At 36.5% G+C, this 19296-nt stretch overlaps 1 protein-coding gene and 1 long non-coding RNA gene across 30 annotated transcripts in view; one reads left to right on the forward strand and one right to left on the reverse strand.

Annotated features, from left to right (window-relative positions):
• DLG2 (discs large MAGUK scaffold protein 2) overlaps positions 1–19296 on the forward strand; it is a 1046667-nt gene that overhangs the window by 823833 nt on the left and 203538 nt on the right. For all 29 annotated transcript variants that reach the window (XM_084519823.1, XM_084519802.1, XM_084519813.1 and 26 more), the window contains one exon: positions 10528–10630. In XM_084519823.1, coding sequence (XP_084375949.1) covers positions 10528–10630 — 103 coding nt within the window. The remainder of the gene's footprint in view (positions 1–10527; positions 10631–19296) is intronic.
• Positions 12710–14211, reverse strand: LOC311438479. Its single transcript, XR_014694135.1, has 3 exons — positions 14076–14211; positions 13754–13775; positions 12710–13588 (listed from the first exon to the last, which is right to left on the reverse strand). It is a non-coding gene; the product is annotated as an uncharacterized lncRNA (long non-coding RNA).

Consider the following 19296-nt stretch of genomic DNA (forward strand, 5'->3'; position numbering starts at 1 on the left):
AGTATTTGCTGTCATCATGATAAATCAAAAACATTTCACATGACAACACTGAATCACCATTACAAAATTTCTGTACAAGAGATTTTTAGAGGTACAGAAGGCAACTGGACACCTAATAAACAAAAGCTGGATGCTACTGCAAATCTGTGCTTTTGAAAATCTTCTATTTTATACATTTAAAGAGGTGGCATCATCATCATCATCAATTAACAAAATGCCTTGGAGTTTAATTTCCATGTCAGGAAAAATCTAGCATTCTCCTTGACCATGAAAATTCACTTCAATGAAGTATGAACTGTGTCTATGTAAAAAACATCATCTGCAAATACTTACCCTTGGATAAGAAAGCTGGTAACAGACTGTTTTTAGTGATGTTGATAAATATATATGATCTGATGGCTGGCTAAGTTGAACTTAGACATATTCAACTTCAAAACATGATGCACTTGTTTTGTAGTCAGGGTGACTGGATTATATTGCCATAGAAGGTAGTAGACTTGTCACTTTGGGACTTCAAAATAAAATAGATGGCTTTCTAAAATACAATCTTAATAGAGCTTCTGGGGAAAAACTTACCACCTGTATGCTAGACTAGTATGTGCATTAGGTGACTGTAGAGATACCTTTTGTCTTTTATTAATCTAGAAATCTGTCTTCCTGATGGATTTCTCTCTTTTTTTTTTTTCCTCTCTCTCTCTCCCTTCTGTTTCCTTTCTCCCTCTCCTTCCTCCCTCTTCCTCCCACTACCTTTCTGTAATATATAGTTTATATTGCAGTTTCCTTGATGCAGTAACTGCTTACTTAAGTCTTTGATATTGCCAAGCACATGATTAGAACCTGATAAATACTATTAACAATTCTCATGAATAAGATATGTCTCTTTTTTCCAAGCAGTGTTAGCTATCAGACCTGTCAGTTGTGTCATGCAAAGCTAGCAAATTGGCCTAGACCAGAGCCCGTGTATTTTTGCTGTGATGAAATCATCAGTTGCCTCTAAAACATTAATTTTGTAATTGTCTCAATGAGTAGGAATGATCTGATGCCAGACTGCTTGCTCTTCAGCTCCTAATTCTTTAAAGAGGAGTTCACATTCACTTCAAGGACTCTAAATTAGAAAAAATTGTTTCAAGATTGTCTAACAGAATTATGTCACGTTTGATGTATTGAGGATTTGGGTTGAGCTATATAGCCTTCTGCGTAGCCTTAATGTCACCTTCATAATGAAGGGAAGATAAAAATAGAAATTTGAAAGCCAAAACTACTACTTCTGGACAAAATGACTACATCCCTGAGTGTTATTCTTTCAGAGATTTTTCCCCAGACTGGACTTGTGTCTTGTGCTTAAACAAACTAGACTCCAGGCATCATTCTGCTCTGTTGCCCTGTAGCTTTTGTGTTCTTGAGTGATTTAAAAAAATGAGACACGTAATAATAGAAATTGGCCATCCATTAAGTATTAAGTAAGGTATTTGAGGGATATCTTCAGTAATTTATTGGAGAAGATCTTGGGGATCCTTAAAAAACAAACAAACAAAAGAAAAACTACAGAAGAATACAAGAGCCACTTCCTTTCCATAGGTTTTTAAAAATCTACTCTATATTTGAGACTACTGCTCATCATCTATTCAAAGAGCCTGTGTCACATAATTCTACTCTGTAGAGCCACAAATAAATATGAACATTGTGATTCAGGCAGTTTTAATATTAAAAAAAAAAAAAAAAAAAAAAAAAAAAAAAAAAGTCTGAACTTAACAACTGAGCACTGAACAATTCATTTAGAGCTGAACACTTCACCTACAGCCAAACATTCCAGTTAGACAAGCTACCTCTGAACCATTCAAATATTGCCTCATACTCAGTATAGATTTGTTGTGACACAAGACACAAGATGTCATCCCGCATCTTACAGCCCGTGTTACCATAGCCTATGAACATGGAAATATGGAAAGCCTGTCAAGCGGAGAATAGGGCAAGGATTTCAGTTTTCAAATTTGCCACTAACTCACTGCTTGGAGTCAGACAAGTTACCAATGTCCTACTGTCTTTAAGCAGCCTCTAATATTGATTTACTTTTTTATTCCAGTACCTGAGCAACTTTTACATATTGGCTTCAGCTGGAATGATTGTTCTTATCATCTTTGAGTTACAAGACACTTAGTAAAATGGAAACCTTTACTTCATTTCAGAAACAGGAGAATTGCAGTAATTAGTTCCATTTATATCATTGTTTGAAATTCAAATGAGAAACAAGAACACTACAACATTATGAGAAAAAATAATCAATGATAATTTAGCTATATGCATATTTTGGTAGGAAAAATTCCTTTTAGGACTGTGTGGAAGCCAAGATCTATGACTGCTATCAGCAGGGGAATGCCTATGTGACCCAGGATGAGAGTAGGAGACAGAAACCCAACTGCTGAAAACAGAATTGGGGAGAAAGAGGATTAATTCAGAAAGCCAAGAAAATGAATGAAAGTAGCAGTCATGTGTAAAGTAAAAGCTGTAGGTGGGAGGAGGGACAATCTGGTATTTTATCAGTTTAGAGTAGGAAGATAGTACTAACTGTAAAGGAGAGTGAATATATGAAGACAGACTTTGGTGAGGAGATTACATTATAGTAAGATCCATGAAAGTATGTGGTGGTATTTGAGTGGAGGAAGGAGGGAAAGTAAATAAAACAGCTACTAGGTTTAAATTTAAGATGTGGTAATGAGCATTTTAACTTAATGAATATTCCTACTTATTAAGACTGATGAATATTTTATATATGAAATAAATGGAAAATATGTATATTTATTTAAAAATTAGTTAATAAATAGTAGTCTGCACTATTAACCAGCATGGTATATATATATGAAAATTTTCACCATTAACAACAGTTGTATGAATACAAAAAGACTACGTGTGTACCTCTGCTTAGACTTTACCATTTAGCAATGAGATAAAATACCATTGATCAACTTGTAGTTGCAGGATCACATTGGTTCAGGTCAGTAATGGAACTAGCTGGTAGCTATTTAATGACCTGAGTGAAGTAAGTTTAATGTTCTTTCAGGCTCCTGTAAGTCTATGTGTCCTTTTCCAAAGCCATAATTTATTTCAAACCCAGTTTAAACAAGTTTTAAGGAATTCTAATGGAAACAAGAGGAAATGGCTCTTAAGCTATCACTGTAGTGAATTGTTTCAGTGCAATTACTTTGATTTAAAAGTTTGCCAATCTGGCATCATTCACAAATACTACAATCACATGGAAAGCACTTCTATAAGGAAAAATTCTGTTTCGTTTAAATTACAAATTTAAAATTTACAGTTTGGGTTAAAAATATAGGTCTTTGACTATGGTTATAAACATAACAGGTACTGTTTGGAATGATTCATGTGGTCTGGTGAATCATAAAGCTGGTTGGTTCCTATGGTAAAAGGCAGTGTGTGCAAGACACCACTTCAGTAACACGATATTTATTCCTGCTTTAAAGATGTAGTGCTTTGATACCTCTTTCAGCAGGTTTATCTCTTGCCTTAAACTTGCTGGCAGGAAAAGGCATACTAAATGATGCAGCTTGTACCCCCACAGCATTTCTTGTTTTCCAGACAGAGAAGAATTTGCCTCTAGAATGCCCAGCTCATCAGAGCATGAAGACCAGCATACTAGAGGCAGAAGTCATATTTCTAAGGTAGAAAGACAAGGAGAATTGACAAGGTCACTGAAAGTGTTGGCCCATAAAAAGAGAGAAGGAGAACATGGTATTGTGTTTTCAGTGGAGTCGAGGATAAGGTAACCACCGTAATAGCATGTCCAAGCTAAGCAGTTTTAACTGGTAGGAATAAAATAAAGGCATGGAAAAAGAAGCAAGAAAAGTGAGAGAAGAGCAATAAAGTGTGTCTGAATATTTAAAACAAGGTAGGCTAGGCAGTGAAAACTCTTTTCCACATGTGCATTTCTCTGTTCTTTCTATTTCTAAGAGTTTTCCTGTCAAGCAAAGCAAGAGCTGGGCTGTCCCAGCGCCCGGGAGCTGTCCTTGGTGCTGAGCGGGCCTCAGCCTCCTGCTGGAGGCTTCGTGTAGCAAGGAGGTGACAGGTCGATGCTCAGTGAAGGACTGTACTTTGGCAACATGCATGAGTTTCTCTGAATTCTTGTAATTTTCGCTGGATTATATCTGTTGTCTGAGTGCTGTGGGCCATTGCATAGCATGATTATGCCACCTCCTCATGAGGAAAGTCTTCCCCAGTCATGTTCAGAGCAGGTCACCCCTAATGCGTGTTTTTTACAATGTTCCCCATCTTGCTGGAAGACCGTGCTTCCATAACCTAAGGGGTGATGCTGTGTATTCTGTTTCCAATGACTAGTCAGGACTGCTGGAGAACATGGCTCAGCTTTCCTTTCATCTTTTGTTAATGACCTTGAGAATGCCTAAGTCAATGAGCAAAGTCAAGGCAAGTGAATAAGGTTCTTTGTATTACCTCAGTGCAGTCAGTGAGAATTCTGGCTGTAAGAGTTGTTCATATTCAGAATTCCATTTACTCTTTCAGATGACAAAAACTCTTATTTTATAGGTTAAAAAATAAAAGAATTCAGCCACAATTCAAAAAAAAAAAAAAAAAAAAAAAAAAGTAAAAATCTTAAAAATCTTCTGTAGTATTCCATGGTAAAAGGTGCTTTTATTTGCTATTTTGCTATTTGCCTTACTCTATAAAAGCAGGTACTGACAGTTCAAAGCAGAAATGAAAAGAACTCCTTTATGTTTTCCTCACTAGAGAAGGGGTGTGTTTTTCCTTTCCTTTCCAATTCATCAAAAGATGCCAGGCGTTCATTTAATCACTGTACAAAAATAAAATAAGGCAGTTTAAGTAAATAAATGTCAAAACAGATATTCTGCTGGACTTTGCTGTATTTGAATGACCTACATGTGGGTCATGCTCAAGTTAATGTAACAGGAGAAGACAGCCAGACTGGAGTAAGTCATAAAATGACACTGTCCAGAATTGAATCATTTTGTGCTAATATGGCCTACTCAGATATTTTAAGGGAATGTAGCCAGTTTTAGAATAATGTGATCTATACAAGAAATATATGCAATCTTTCATTTAGAATATGATTTAGCATTTAATGAAGTAAATAGTGCTTTTGTCTGAGTCAATGAATGCAAGGACAATTACTATAATTCCTATGAACTATAGTTGCATTTTTTTTTCTCCAGATCAGTTTAATTTTGTCTGTAGTTTTAAATTATAATCTTTCAGTGCAGAACTTCTCTTTGCTTGGAAGCATTTTAACCACTTTTTTGTCACAGCATGCAGGAGAGACAGACATTTGTATAAGCTGGAGGCTCTTCTTATTTCCATTATGTCAAATTCATTTAGGCGTTAGGCACTGGAAATTGTGCAGTCAACTTCATTCTAAGCTAGGACATCGGGATTGTGCAGTCAAGCTCAAAACAACAAAGCACTACTTTGCTTATTGTATAATGCTTCTTAAAGGAAGCTAGCACATTTAATAGAGAAAAGAAAAAAAGACCTTTGAATATGCATTAAAATTTCCTACACACACTTGACATTTTTCTGGTATTTTTGTTTTATTTACTGATTATTCTTGACAAAAACAACATTAATTTAATTGAAAGCAGCAATTTAAATATATTTTAAAAATTGAAATTAAATCATTTCAGACAAACATATCCCCATACTCAATTGTAATAATTAAGATACTGCTTTGGAGGAAGAGGCAAAACGGAATATTTGTTTTACCCTGATGAAAACTCTTGTTCATTTTGGCCTGAGGGTAAGAATTTGATTAAAATGTGTAAATTAATGGCATCATTCATCCAGAAGTAATGTTTTTACACGAATATGATCTTTTTCAATTAGAAGTTCTGGGACTTGATTATATTTGTTTTTAAATATTGGGAAATTATACTTTTCAGGGCAGAAACTGAGTTAGCATTTACTCTTCTCATTCTCTAGCAAGTCCGACTAGGTGATAGGAAAGTCCTTTCTAACTTTAACATCTATTATGCTGTAGGAAGAACCTGTCACAGGCATTATTGAACAATACAACAGTTAAACAGACTCACACCTGTCTATTTGGAAAAAAATGTTTGATTTTTTTCTGCAGCTATGCACCTACAAGAGGGAGATCAATGTTTTGGCAATGCAGTGTAGTTAGGTCACTCACCTGTTCAACATTTTTTTTATATATTTTTACTCTTAGTGCTTTGTTGGGTTTTTAGTTATTACGTCAACTATAGATAGGACTATTGTTCTGCAGAGGAAGAGCAATAAGCATGTGCTTTGTTTCTCTTTCCTACATTCTTTCATTTTATCTACAGAGATATTACTATGATTTATTAATGCTTTTTAATGCTTGATGTTCTGTTAATACAACTTTTATAGATCACCATGGTGTTTTCATATTTTGATTAAGAGAGGCTTGTGTTCTGAAGTCTACTGTCTTCAAGTTTAAGCCTAAATAAACTGATTTCTAATTTCTTTTTTTCACCTTGTAAAACTGACCAGGTGACATCATTCATATGCTTCTCCCCAGCTCAAGCACTTGGGAATTCAGGAATGTTTCTTTAAGTTTTTCTTAATTCTGTTTTCTTCATCCTATTGCTTCTTTCTCAGGAGTCTCTCAAGGACTCCAGATACTGAGGGAAACAAACCAAACCAAAACAACCAAACCAAACCAAACCAAACCAAAACAAAAAAAAAAAGGAGATAAAGGCCAAGCTTTGAAGGAAAGGTGACTTGGTTTCAAAATTGTCTTCTACAGAAACACTGAATCCAGGCTGAGTTTCTTTTATGGCCTGGTATAGGCACTGTGCTGCCTAAATGACAGAATTTTCTTCAGGCCTCCAGAGACACTAAAGCTGTGACTAAAGCCCTGAGTTAATGAATAGTGCTGGTAGGCCTTTGCCCAGTATTAAGGATCGTAGTATCACCACAGAGTAAATGTAGGGCACAAAACCCTTTGCTTCCACAGCAGTAGTATACATCTGTACTGGGTCTGGCTGGAATGTTAACTTTCCCGGCAGCAGCCCATACAGTGCCGTACTCTGTACTTGTAGCTGGAACAGCAGTGTTATCACACCAGTGTTGTGTCTACTGCTGAGCAGCAGTGGCACAGCGTTGGGCCTTTCTCTAACCCTCCTAGGGGGTGGGCAAAAAAGTGAGGAGAGAAACATCACTAGGGCAGCTGACCTAAACCAATCAAAGGGATATTCCATACCATGTGGTGTCACACTCAGCAATAAAAGGTGGAAACAGGAAGAAGAGGGGAGGGGTGGGCTCTCGTTGAGAAGACGTCGGTCCTCCTCTCGAACACCGGCTGCGTGCGTTGAGGCCTTGCTTCAAGGACGTGGTCAATCATCGCTCATTTGTGGGAAGTAGAGAGCAATTTCTTTCCTCTACACTTCCATATAGCTTTCATTTATTTTGTTCGTTTGTTTTCCTCCCTTTTTCCCCTTTCCCTTTTATTTTCCCCTTAGTTAAATTGTTTAGTTCATGGTAGTCTTTATTTTATTATTATAATTATTTCCCTTTAATTAAATTATCCTTATCTCAACCCGTGAGTTGTTCTTTGCTTTACTTCTCCCCCTCCTTATCTAAAGGAGGGGGAGTGAGAGAGCGGTTGTGGGGTTTAGCTGCCCAGCACGGTAAAACCACCACAACATCACTTCTCCTTTTGAGAAGTTTGTATTCTCCACTGTGGTTTTAAACTAAGTCCTAATTGACACTATATTCACCTTTAGGTATTATCACTATCATGTATTACAATATATTAGATTTTGTGATGCTAAGAACTCTGTTTATTTATTTATTTATTTATCTATTTATTTATTTTAGAATGCACTTAACTATTGCCATTTATGATACTATATTCCTAGACTAAATGTCAGCAAGTTTTTTGCAGGTGTCTTATGTTAGTCTTGCCTTCCACTGAACTTGAGGTTCACATATAGAACTGTGATATAAGTATTTGAACCTTTGGCTCATTTTATTTATTTATTTATTTATTTTTTTGGAAGCTTCCATAAGGCATTTCTGCAGCTGTTGCTTTCAAACCAGAAGACAGGACAACTGAGAACTCTTGTGTTAGACAAATTAGGAAGTCTTTAATCTTATATTTGCTCAGAATTTCTTTTCAGGTCCATTAGTCCATTACTTTTAAGTAAAGATTTTCACTTCCCTGTACACAATCTAGATACAAATTGTAAAAACAATATGAATTTTGCATACTTCAGATGAGAAAAATGTAGAAAATAACAGATTGTATATATCAGCATATAGTGCTTTCAAATATATAAGCCAAACACACTAATATATGGCAATACCAGAATACTGAGTAACTGACACAGCTTCAGATTGTCTATATGAATGTTAACAACATGGAGACCTATGCATACCTATTCTCCCAAAGTAGTTCTGGCACAGGTATTTGCTTTGAATGTTTATTTAGGTATGGTGGTCTTCCAGCCTACACTTCTACTACCAGGTCTCTACCTTGCAATAAGTACTTTGGTGCTCCTTAAAATGTCTCATCCCTGTATATGCACTCTCATCCTCTCTCCTGTCTACTGAGATCCCTTTGGTACTCTGCTGCCTCAAATGCCCTTCCTGTGCTGCCCTAAAGGGTCTGAGATACCTGCGTGGATGAAGCAAGCATTAACAGCATGGTGGTGGTATTCATACCCTCCACTGAGGAATGCACATATGGACAAAGTAACTCAAAAATTCAGTTATTTTTCTATGAGATAACTTAAAATTCCTATGAACTGCAGTTGAGAGATTGCAACAAATCATGTTTCTCTAAAATTCTATATCTTCTATAGATTCAAATGTTATTGGAATACAGACAGTTAAAATTCAAATCAATTTTTATTTTTTTTTATAAATGAGGAGAGGTCATTGGGTCATTTTTGTGAATATAATAGGGAGAAATATTAAACAATCATTGAAAGGAGGGGAGGAAAATAGTAACTGCTTAGGAATTTTTTTTCTTTCATTGTTGTAAAGGAAAAAGAGTGGAGAAATGTATTTGCAGACAGGTCTAACTAGCAAATTGTTGAGTCTTATGGAATCACATTTTCAGAAATATGAAACCTCAGCTAGACAGTTATGTTTGTGTATGCCATTAATGGTTCTGCAGCACAGTGCAGTTTTCTGGATCAGAAACTATGGGATCTCCTGGGTTTTGGGTTATTGCTATCAAAAATTAGCTGCATCTGTTCTCAACTCTTCACTGCCATGAGCAAGATAGGGGGATATTTCTAGGCAACAGGAGAAGGAGTGTGTGAAAATGTTGTGAATGGTTGGAAAGCTGCCAGGCAGAGAAGGACCTGGGAGTGATGGTGGACAGTCGGCTGAATATGAGCCAGCAGTGTGCTCAGGTGGCCAAGAAGGCCAACGGCATCCTGGCTTGTATTAGGAACAGCGTGACCAGCAGGGCTAGGGAGGTGATCGTCCCCCTGTACTCAGCTCTGGTGAGGCCGCACCTCGAGTACTGTGTTCAGTTTTGGGCCCCTCGCTACAAGAAGGACATTGAGGTGCTTGAGCGGGTGCAGAGAAGGGCGACGAAGCTGGTGAGGGGCCTGGAGACCAAGTCCTACGAGGAGCGGCTGAGGGAGCTGGGCTTGTTCAGCCTGGAGAAGAGGAGGCTCAGGGGTGACCTTATTGCTCTTTACAGATACCTTAAAGGAGGCTGTAGAGAGGTGGGGGTTGGCCTGTTCTCCCACGTGCCTGGTGACAGGACGAGGGGGAATGGGCTTAAGTTGAGCCAGGGGAGTTTTAGGTTAGATGTTAGGAAGAACTTCTTTACAGAAAGGGTTGTGAGGCATTGGAACAGGCTGCCCAGGGAAGTGGTGGAGTCACCATCCCTGGAAGTCTTCAAAAGACGTTTAGATGTAGAGCTTAGGGATATGGTTTAGTGGAGGGCTGTTAGCGTTAGGTTGGAGGTTGGACTCGATGACCTTGAGGTCTCTTCCAACCTAGAAAATTCTGTGATTCTGTGATTCTGTGAAAAGAGAATGGTAGATGGAGTTTCTGTTCTGGCAGTCCTCCAACCAGTGTTTTTTTTTGTTGTAGATACTCCATATATCTCCACATTCGCCTGAAGGTACAGACTGGGCTTGCTAGGTCTGGTAGTTTCCTTGCCTGCAGTATTCTGCAGTGACCTTTCAGCACAGCAGAAAACGTAACCTTTAAATCTTATATTTTAGAAGAAATTGATTGATGAAGAGACCATCAAAAATAAACTAAGTGGAGCAGGAAACTCCCAAAAGCAGAGGCCAGATAACAGGGATGGATAAGCATTAAAAACAAACAAAAAGTTTGCAGTGTAAGTGCAGATCCTCATGGGTAGTCTTAGGTAACATCCTCTCGGCCTTTCTGAGTTTGTACGTTCACTTCTGTATCTGGACAACTTGATCTTTACATCCATCAAATATTTAAACAAACAAACAAAAAACCTCTATCTTTCTCTCTAATGTTAAACTACTCAGACTGTTATTGTTTTCATTCCCTCTGCAGGTGAATGGTATTGATCTTCGAGGTGCTACCCACGAGCAGGCTGCAGCGGCACTAAAAGGAGCGGGGCAGACGGTAACAATCATAGCACAATACCAGCCGGAGGGTAAGCAAAATAATAAACTTAAAGACATATGGTAAAAGATAAGTGCTTTAAAGCCATGCACTTAAAAGGATGAGGCTGGTGTATACAGTGCTTTTCCATATCATCAGAGTTATCTGGAATGAAAATTCAAATGTTAGTTCTATTCCTAGGAAATGACTGTGTTTTTGTCACAGACTTTGCTTTTAGAAGTATTTTATACAACTATAAGAACTATCTTTAAATGTGCATACAATAAGACTGTAATGAATGTTTACTTGATCAGTTTATTTTTGTTACTGCTTTTTCTACGTTCTTTTCTATATTCTTCTGGAGACCGATAGTGCAAAAGATAAGAATGAACAGAAATGCTAGGAAGATCTGAAGCTGCTTCAGACAGCCAGATCAGAATTAAGCAAATTCTGATAATGGCTGGAGATAAGCTCTCCAGCCAAATGCAGACTCCCTCTACTACTGTTGCATGACTGTGTCCTTCTACATAGTGGGCAATTAGCCCCAGATGACAAGTATTTACAAGAGAAAATTGTAGCCTTGTAAATAAAAGCATCAACAGGAAATTCAGCAGGAAATAAGCCTATCCAGGGGTATTACTTTCTGATAGGAGCTAAAGACAGTTTTTCTCCACAGTAGTTGTCACTGTGAAACATTCTCCATGAGAGTTCTGCACATACAGGTGTCAGTGAAGACTTGCTGGCACCATTTTATCAGTTTTCAGTAAAATAGTTCTAATTAAACTAAATTCATAAGTCCCACTATGACCTGTGAACCCTAGTTGTTGATCCTGTATAGTTGTGCCCTGCCTAGACCACATGAAAGTCTCAGAAAACACTTGGAGAAAACACACTTAGAAACACTGCATTTCTAAAAACAGATTCACTAGTCACTTTTTTCAGAGATGCTGGGGAGATGAATTAGTACTGCCAGAGTTTATGCAGCATGATACCTTTTTTGTTTTTCTGAGTCCTGATGATAGCACACAAAATGAAAAACATCTTTTATTTATCAAACTTAGAATTGTGCTTCAGATCTGGTATGATGCATCCATTTATCAGCTTATCTGCACTTGAGTCACCAAGCAGAATAAATTAGGCTGTACTAAGAAATGTGTAGATGAGAGCAAATGAAATTGCAAGTGCCTATCTTTAGCTAAATAAATGGAACATATTAATACAAAATATGTTAGCAATAATCAGAGTTATTTCAGAGAAAAAGTATTGAAAAGGAATTCCATGACATAGCTATCCACACTGGATTCTGAATAAAGCCATGCCTGTTAGTTGCAGCAGTTTTGTTTGCTGTCTAGTGATTTTATATTGCAATTATCACCATGGTGTCTGACTACTTGTAGCAATCACTGGCATTTCAGATTTGTTTTATGCTGTTGTTAACTCATAAAACATGCACTGTTTGACAGATTTTTCCTATTGCATTTGAACTTTTAGTCGATGTACTGTTCCCCTACATTCTATCAGCTCTGTCCTATGTCAAATTCAGTTTTGGTGAGCATGCAATTCAAATGTTGTTGATAAAATCCTTCAAGTATTATATTACATGTTTATTCCATTTTTTCTTATATTGCTGCTCCATTCCCCCAAAACCCTGTTGAGGGCAGACTAATCCCAACTGCGTGACTTTGCGAAGCGTAGCCAGTTTTCTGTTTAATCCAAATCTTTCAAGACACTCTGAAAAGAGTGGAGCTGGTGAAGAACAGAGCCTGAAAGTTAGCCTTTTTGTAGGAAATGATCTATTTTTTTCAGGTAGTGAGAACACTCAGTAATCATCCAGCATGTTGTATCTTGCTGCTAAATTATTTCATTTTAACCTAAGATGCAGGTTAACACAAACTGTGTAGACACAGATGTGAAATGAAGTTTCTCTTTCTTAAATAAATCCCTAACAGCAAAGGAAGATGAAACATGCTTTAAAGCATTGTTTAAGTAGCCTTCACAGAAAATTACTTAGGGATTTACAGATCATTCATAAAGACAAACATTCTATGTCAGCATAAATATTTGTTTTATTTTAAAGATCCTGCACAACTCTTTTTCTTCTTTATATGAAATTTACACCCGATCTCTCATTTATCATATCTTATCTTGAAGCATAAGAATGAAATATAATCTTAGAATACAGTCTTAAAACTGTACAGCTGTGCTTCCTTCAGGGGCTCTGCATTTGGAAATGCTTCCCAAAAAGTGCCTAAGCACTTGTAGCTTTATTTTTCCATGTTCATACTGGAAGTGAATTGTTGTTACTACAGCCTCAGTTGGTTTGGAATAGACATGGCAAATATTAACCAAAATATACCATTTTTATCTTTTATAGCTTATTTAGCCTTTAGAGCTTGTTTCAAACAAAAATATTCAGTGAACATTTATTGATATTGCATGTATTAAGTGATTGTGATTTAAGTACCAGTCAATACTATAAGCCAGCTGATGATTAGCAATTAAAGTTGTTAGTAAGGAAAGCTTACTTTCCAATAATTTAGTTTTTACGCAGTAAAGCAAAGCTTATTTGTGTTGGCAATAATGCCTCCAAAATTACATCATCAAGTTTGTCGTGCAAAGAAGATGAGGTGAATACTATAGAAACAGCTTTCAAATTTTAAATTTCACTTTCCTTGTTTCAAACAGTCAAAAGTTTATCTAAGCTTATAACACCCCTCACATGTATATATATACATGTATATGTGTATAGACTTGGAAGCAAATCTTATGAGAATGGCAACTCCTGCAAAAAATCCAGTGCTTGCCATCAACTTGAATAGTTTTTCCTCTTGATAATATGGCATTTTGGTTTGTCATCCTGTCTGGAATAAACAAATGCAAAGACTAGCACAGTCAAAATATAACAGCATCACAGAATTTTTTGAATGCTGTCAGACTTGTGGTTGGTGATGGCACTTATCTGAACCAAGCAGAACTCAGATGAAAATGGTCCTGGAAGTAGGAGAAAATTCTGTAAAAGAGTATGGATTCAGTGAACAAAGGGATAATGGAAGATAGAAGCAGTGGTTTGCATGACAAGGAGAGGAATGGGAGTACAAGGGATATTATAAGGAACCAAGAACTTCTCATTCAGCTCTTCTGCTCTTTAATTCCTGTCTTCTGCATGTACACTCACCGTTTGTGTTTCTCTCATATCTCTGAGAAGTAAAAGAAGAGAAAAAAGAGGAATGAAAGTCCAAACAAATGCAAATTACATGAAATGATTTTTGGCAATTTTATCAGAAGCAAGAGAAAAACAAATCACAGAGATTAAAAAACAGACCTCAACACTGAGAGTATATTCATAGATGTAGGAACAATGCCCATCATTATTTTTTTTCTTTGTTAGTTTGAGTAATTCATTACTTTTATTTTAAAAATTGAAAATACCTGTGTACTGTATCTCATGTACATGTATATAGTGTAAATGAAGGTCCAGTAATGTTGAGCATTCTTACCTCTGGTTATCCTTGTGAGTGTTGAGGTGTGTATTTAAAGTACACAAGTGATCCTGCAGGCTTCAAAAAGATGACTTCTGTGTATTGATGTATTGTTCACACCTTCTGCACAATATTGAATTGAAATTAAGGAGAATTTAAGGACCAAAAGCTACTTAGAATGAAATTAGAAGGGGAACCAATCCCTCATAATTAGTTTTGCTCTCCAATTTTTAATATTCTTAGAAGCAATTTAACCCTACTCCCAGTCTAGCAACTCTCACATTTCTTTTAAAGGATCACACAAATATTAAGCTAGTGAGTATACCCTTTCCTTCTGCAAAATAATAGCCTGACTTATCATCATAGGGTGGATCACTGTGCTCTTGTTAAACAAATATTTGTGTATTAGAATGGGAAAATATAACACATAGGCAAACATTTTATACATTTCCATGTTTTTATGTAGGACATTTTGTTTTTAATGGCAACAGTGTTAAATATAAATATAAATATAAATATATTATATAAATATAAATATAAACATATTTATATAAATATAAATATATTATATGAATATATATATAAATATATTATATATAAATATAAATAATAGTGCCCAATATAGAAGTAATTAAGGAAAAAAAAAAAAAGAAAAAAAAAGAAAAAAAAAACATTTTGTCAGTGAAACTAAAATAGTAGAAATGGATTTATAAATGAATTTAAGTTAAAATAGAGACAATTTGTCCTATAAGACACAGTTTGGGAGTTGGGGAGACAGAATACTGGACTCCTAATGAAAATGCTAAAAAGCTTTATTGCAAATCTCAATCTCAAATGTTCGAGTTCCTTCCCATTACAGCACTGTAAAAGGAATAGAGTTTAGTCCTAAAATTTTTGCCAAACATTCAGTGTCAGTGGTCTACAAGCTGTGTTGTGCTGCATTGCAGTCTCTCTGCAGTTTTTCCTTCACAGCACTCCCTAGAAAACTGTTAAACCAGTCACAAGTTCCAGGTGCTTTCAATCTTTCAACCAAGCCAATTAACTTGCTTTATTAACAGCTGGCATATAGGGAAAACATTCATTGATTACCTTTTGATTAGACCAGCTCATAACGAAGAGGTTAAAAAGTTGTTACAAGTGAGAGAATTTCTGCTTTATCACCTTTGGAGCAAGCTGGTAGCTGCTTGATTGATGTCACTGTGCTCAGTCTGCTGTGCAGTGAGTAACTTTTAGGTTAGAAAAAGAGTATCAAAGGGAGATACTGGGATACACAGCGTCTGTCTTTGAAGGCACTAGCTGTGGAAATTATTGGAGAGCTGCACTTACAATTTATAAGCATCTCATGGCAGAAAAGATAATAAATTCACTTTTCAGTTCTTTTGTTCCTGAACCTGGGAGTCTTGAACAGTGCCTTGTAACAGACCTAACTTTAATAAGCAGCATCAGCTTTTACAAAAGCATGCTCCTTGTTTTATGCGTTCCTCAGACCTACCGGTGAACAAAACCTGCTCTTAAAATGCGGGAGTACAAATCCAGGAGTCATTCTTACAGGTCTTTCTTCCTGAGCAGTCATGGATGTTTTTTAGCTCTTATCTCCATTTCATTCCCTGCTCCTGCCTTGAAAATATAAATGTTTATCACCTGTTTTGGTACAATGGACACAAATATTCCTGATTCAGGTGTTTAGGCTTTTCAGAGGCTGCAGAAATACGTTAGATACAAAATATATTGGAAGAATAATTAACTGTATTTATTTGTTTTTTGTAGATCTCTTCTGTACCTTGAAATGTGAATGCTTATGTTAAAGGCCCCTTTTCTCAGCTGTTGAAAACTGATATAACTTAACTACTTTGATAGTTGCATTACAGCAGTTGGCCTTCATCTAGAAGTCCCTGTATCTAGTTGCCAAAGAATGCAAGACACTAAGGTTATATTTCATGCACGTATATTAGAGTAAATAACATAATCTAGGAATGACTATGCTGGATCTGGCCAAAGGTCCATTTGCTGAGGATCCTGTTTCAAACAGTAGCCAACAGCTCAGGGAATGAGGAAAGCGCAGGACAAGCATGTAGTAATACTTACACTGAATGTTGTCCTACTGACCAAAGGGGCTTGAAAAGTCTTTTCCTTCCCTTCAGCTGGAACACGTCACCACTGTAAAGATTAATAAAAACAAGAAATGAGAAGTGTGTTTTCTTGGTTGTCTTTCTGAAGCACATTAAGTGAATTTCATTGAGAAACTTGTCTATTTCTTAAGAGAATATAGAAGGAAGCTGGACTTTTTGGTAGAGTATACAGAATATATTACAAAATTCATTATCTTAGAGTTGTTTTTACCTCTCATTCAGGTAGCAATATAAAGGGCTGCTTCCCCCTGCACACTTCTTTTTATCGTGGAGTCTCCAACTTCACTGGTTTCCTTATTAACTGATATGGGGGGTTGGGTAGTTTTCTTTTATTTTTAAACCAATTTACAGAACAATAGACTCTTTTCTCCAACTGATTAAATGTCAGGCCTCTGCTTCCTGTCATTCTACATGAAGTGCCCACTGAAGAGAGACTAGCCAGCTTTCAGGTGACAATGGAAAAACTATTTCTCCTAATAATTTTAGCATGTAGTGCTTTAAGAGAAGTGCAGCAGTTCAGTAAGCAAGAAATTGCTTCATTGTTGCAGAGATTTCTGTATAAGTTAAGGTGTTCTGCGGTATTACATGACAAAAACCCACAACTTCATATAATATATCAAAATCTAGCAAATGGTATTTGAATGCTTAAAAACTAAAACTCTGGCACTTAAACTAATCCTTAAGTGCTCCAGGTTATGTCAGCAGTTAAAGTGCATGGTTAGATGCTGTGATTGACATTTGCTGTTCTTCTTTCTTTTGATCTTGTAAATACAGCTTTGATACCCTCAGGACAAATGCAGCAGTTGCTGAGATAGTCCCACATTTGTCTGTCAGTATAGGATTATACCCTAGGTATAGATTTTGCCTCTAATTACTGTATACGACTGAGAATATACTACTTTTATTTTTTACAGTGTTGGACCAAAGTTGTCAACCTCAGAATTTTATTGCAAACTTTATGCTATCTTTAACTGATGTGGAGGAAAAAGAAAAAACATGTATGCAAAAAAAAAGGGGGAGGGGAAACCCCAAATCCATTTTTAAAATGAAAAGGACAATTAAAAATCTTATTTTTCACTCGTAATGGTAGCATTTCCTTTCTATTTATCTGAGCAATCCTCACCATGACTTCTGCTCTCCTGCAGCTCAGCTGTAGTCCCTGTGTGACTCTGCCTGTATCTACAGGCACTGCCCCCATGCAGTAAGCACCATATTGCTGGGGCTCTTCGGGTGCTCTTTTAAAGCTAAATCTTTGTAGGAAGCTCCAAAGACACAAAAAAAGTTTATATTTTAGTTCCTCTGTTAAGTTAAAATATCATGTTCCCAGCACAGTTATGTAGTGTACCTTGTCCAACATTGAATGTCATGTTCTCAAAAAAGTACTTTTTTTTTTTTTTTTCCGCTTTGACTGAAATAACCAATACTTACTATGCATGAAAAAAGTTATGGCTTTCATTTATTTTCTTAATGTTTATGTGCAGATTCATTAACACTGTGTGTTAGTTGAAGCTTAAAGCTTTTATCATGTTCATGCTATGATTTAGGGTTTGTGGGTAATGTAGCCATCACAGTGTGTTGTACTGAAGTTTCTGCTTCCTTATAGACTCCTGAGCTTGCTCGATGCTCATTTTCATAACTCTTTCAGTTTAAGTACTCTTTTCATAATTCAGATGTATTTAGATCATTTCTGTCAACAGGCTTTATGTTTCCTTAAATAGTATATTCTTCTGTAAGGTTGTCTGTGTCAGCTATAGGAAATTGTGCATGGAAAATGTGATTTCCTTTTAAAACCTGTCTTCTCTTGTTTTCATTGTAAATGTGATAGCTTGAAGTCATGGTGGTGCTTTTTTTTTCTTCTACACTTTTTTTGAGCTTCAGTTAGTGCAGACTGTGCTTAGTTTTTCATTGTTTGTATGTAGTTCTTTATGCTTAATTCTATTTATATATACAGAAAAAATAGTGTATCTGTTAAAACCTCATACTAGAGGATGTAAATTACTTTTCCTTGGCATTTTATTAATTAAGTTCAGTAAGTTCCTGTTCTCACTATTTTATAAAGGTACTCACATAGTAAGAAGTTGGTCTTACTGGGAATACAAATGAAGAATCATACCAGCAACAGCTGTTATGTTTGCAGCTGCTAATTTTACTGTTACGTGTGGTATCGAGTTTCTTCCTACTTTTCTTCCCTATTTTAAATTCACTAAGCTGATAACCTTTTCCCCTTATTTTTGACCTAATGTGACAGCTTTTCTGGAAAACATGAACTTGCAGCAACGGATAGGAGATGTGTGGATTGTATACTGGCTTTTTAATCATTCCCTGGCAGTAATAGAAATATCAATTTTACAACTGCAGTGATATTATAGAAACCATTTATCTTTTAAATTAATACCCTAATTTTGTATTTTTAACAATAGACTGGAACATTCCTGACCACATGCTTGAGTCTCCCTGTAGGGAAGGTGTGGGGAGCCACAACAGAGAGCATGCAGCTGGCTTAGTGAGGGGAGCCCAAGGAAGATTTGCTTTAGAACCAGACTGAGGGAAAAAAAATGAAATTATGGTCTCAGAGCCCATTGCATTGTTTTTCTTCTCTCACTTCCTTTCTTTTTCAATTCTTAATAGTGTTTTTTGTTTAGAAAACAAATGTATTCTATCCAAAAGAGGTATGTTTCATTGCAAATGTATTGTTTTGATGTTTTGTTTTTTAGTTAATTTCAGTGTCACTTGTATTTCTCCTTTAGTTACAATTAGTTTGCCTGTCCTATTTCATAGCTACTGCTTTTCCAGGTCTTTATAAGGTCTTTATAATAACTTGCACAACTTCATGTTTAGAGGTTGCTAGGATAACTTGAAACTAGTCCTGGGTGATTGGGCTATAAAGTCATAAAATCACAGAATGGTTTGGGTTGGAAGGGACTTGAACGCCCATCCAGTTCCAAACCCCTGCCATAGGCAGGGTCACCTCCCACTAGACTAGGTTGCCCAAAACCCCATCCAGCCTAGCCATGAGCACTGCCAGGGATGGGGAATCCACAGCTTCTCTGAGCAACCTGTACAACTAGAGCCTCACCACCTTATAGTAAAGAATTTCCTTCTTACATCTA

The sequence above is a fragment of the Aythya ferina genome (assembly GCF_964211825.1).
Source record: "Aythya ferina genome assembly, chromosome: 1".
Classification (NCBI taxonomy): domain Eukaryota; kingdom Metazoa; phylum Chordata; class Aves; order Anseriformes; family Anatidae; genus Aythya; species Aythya ferina.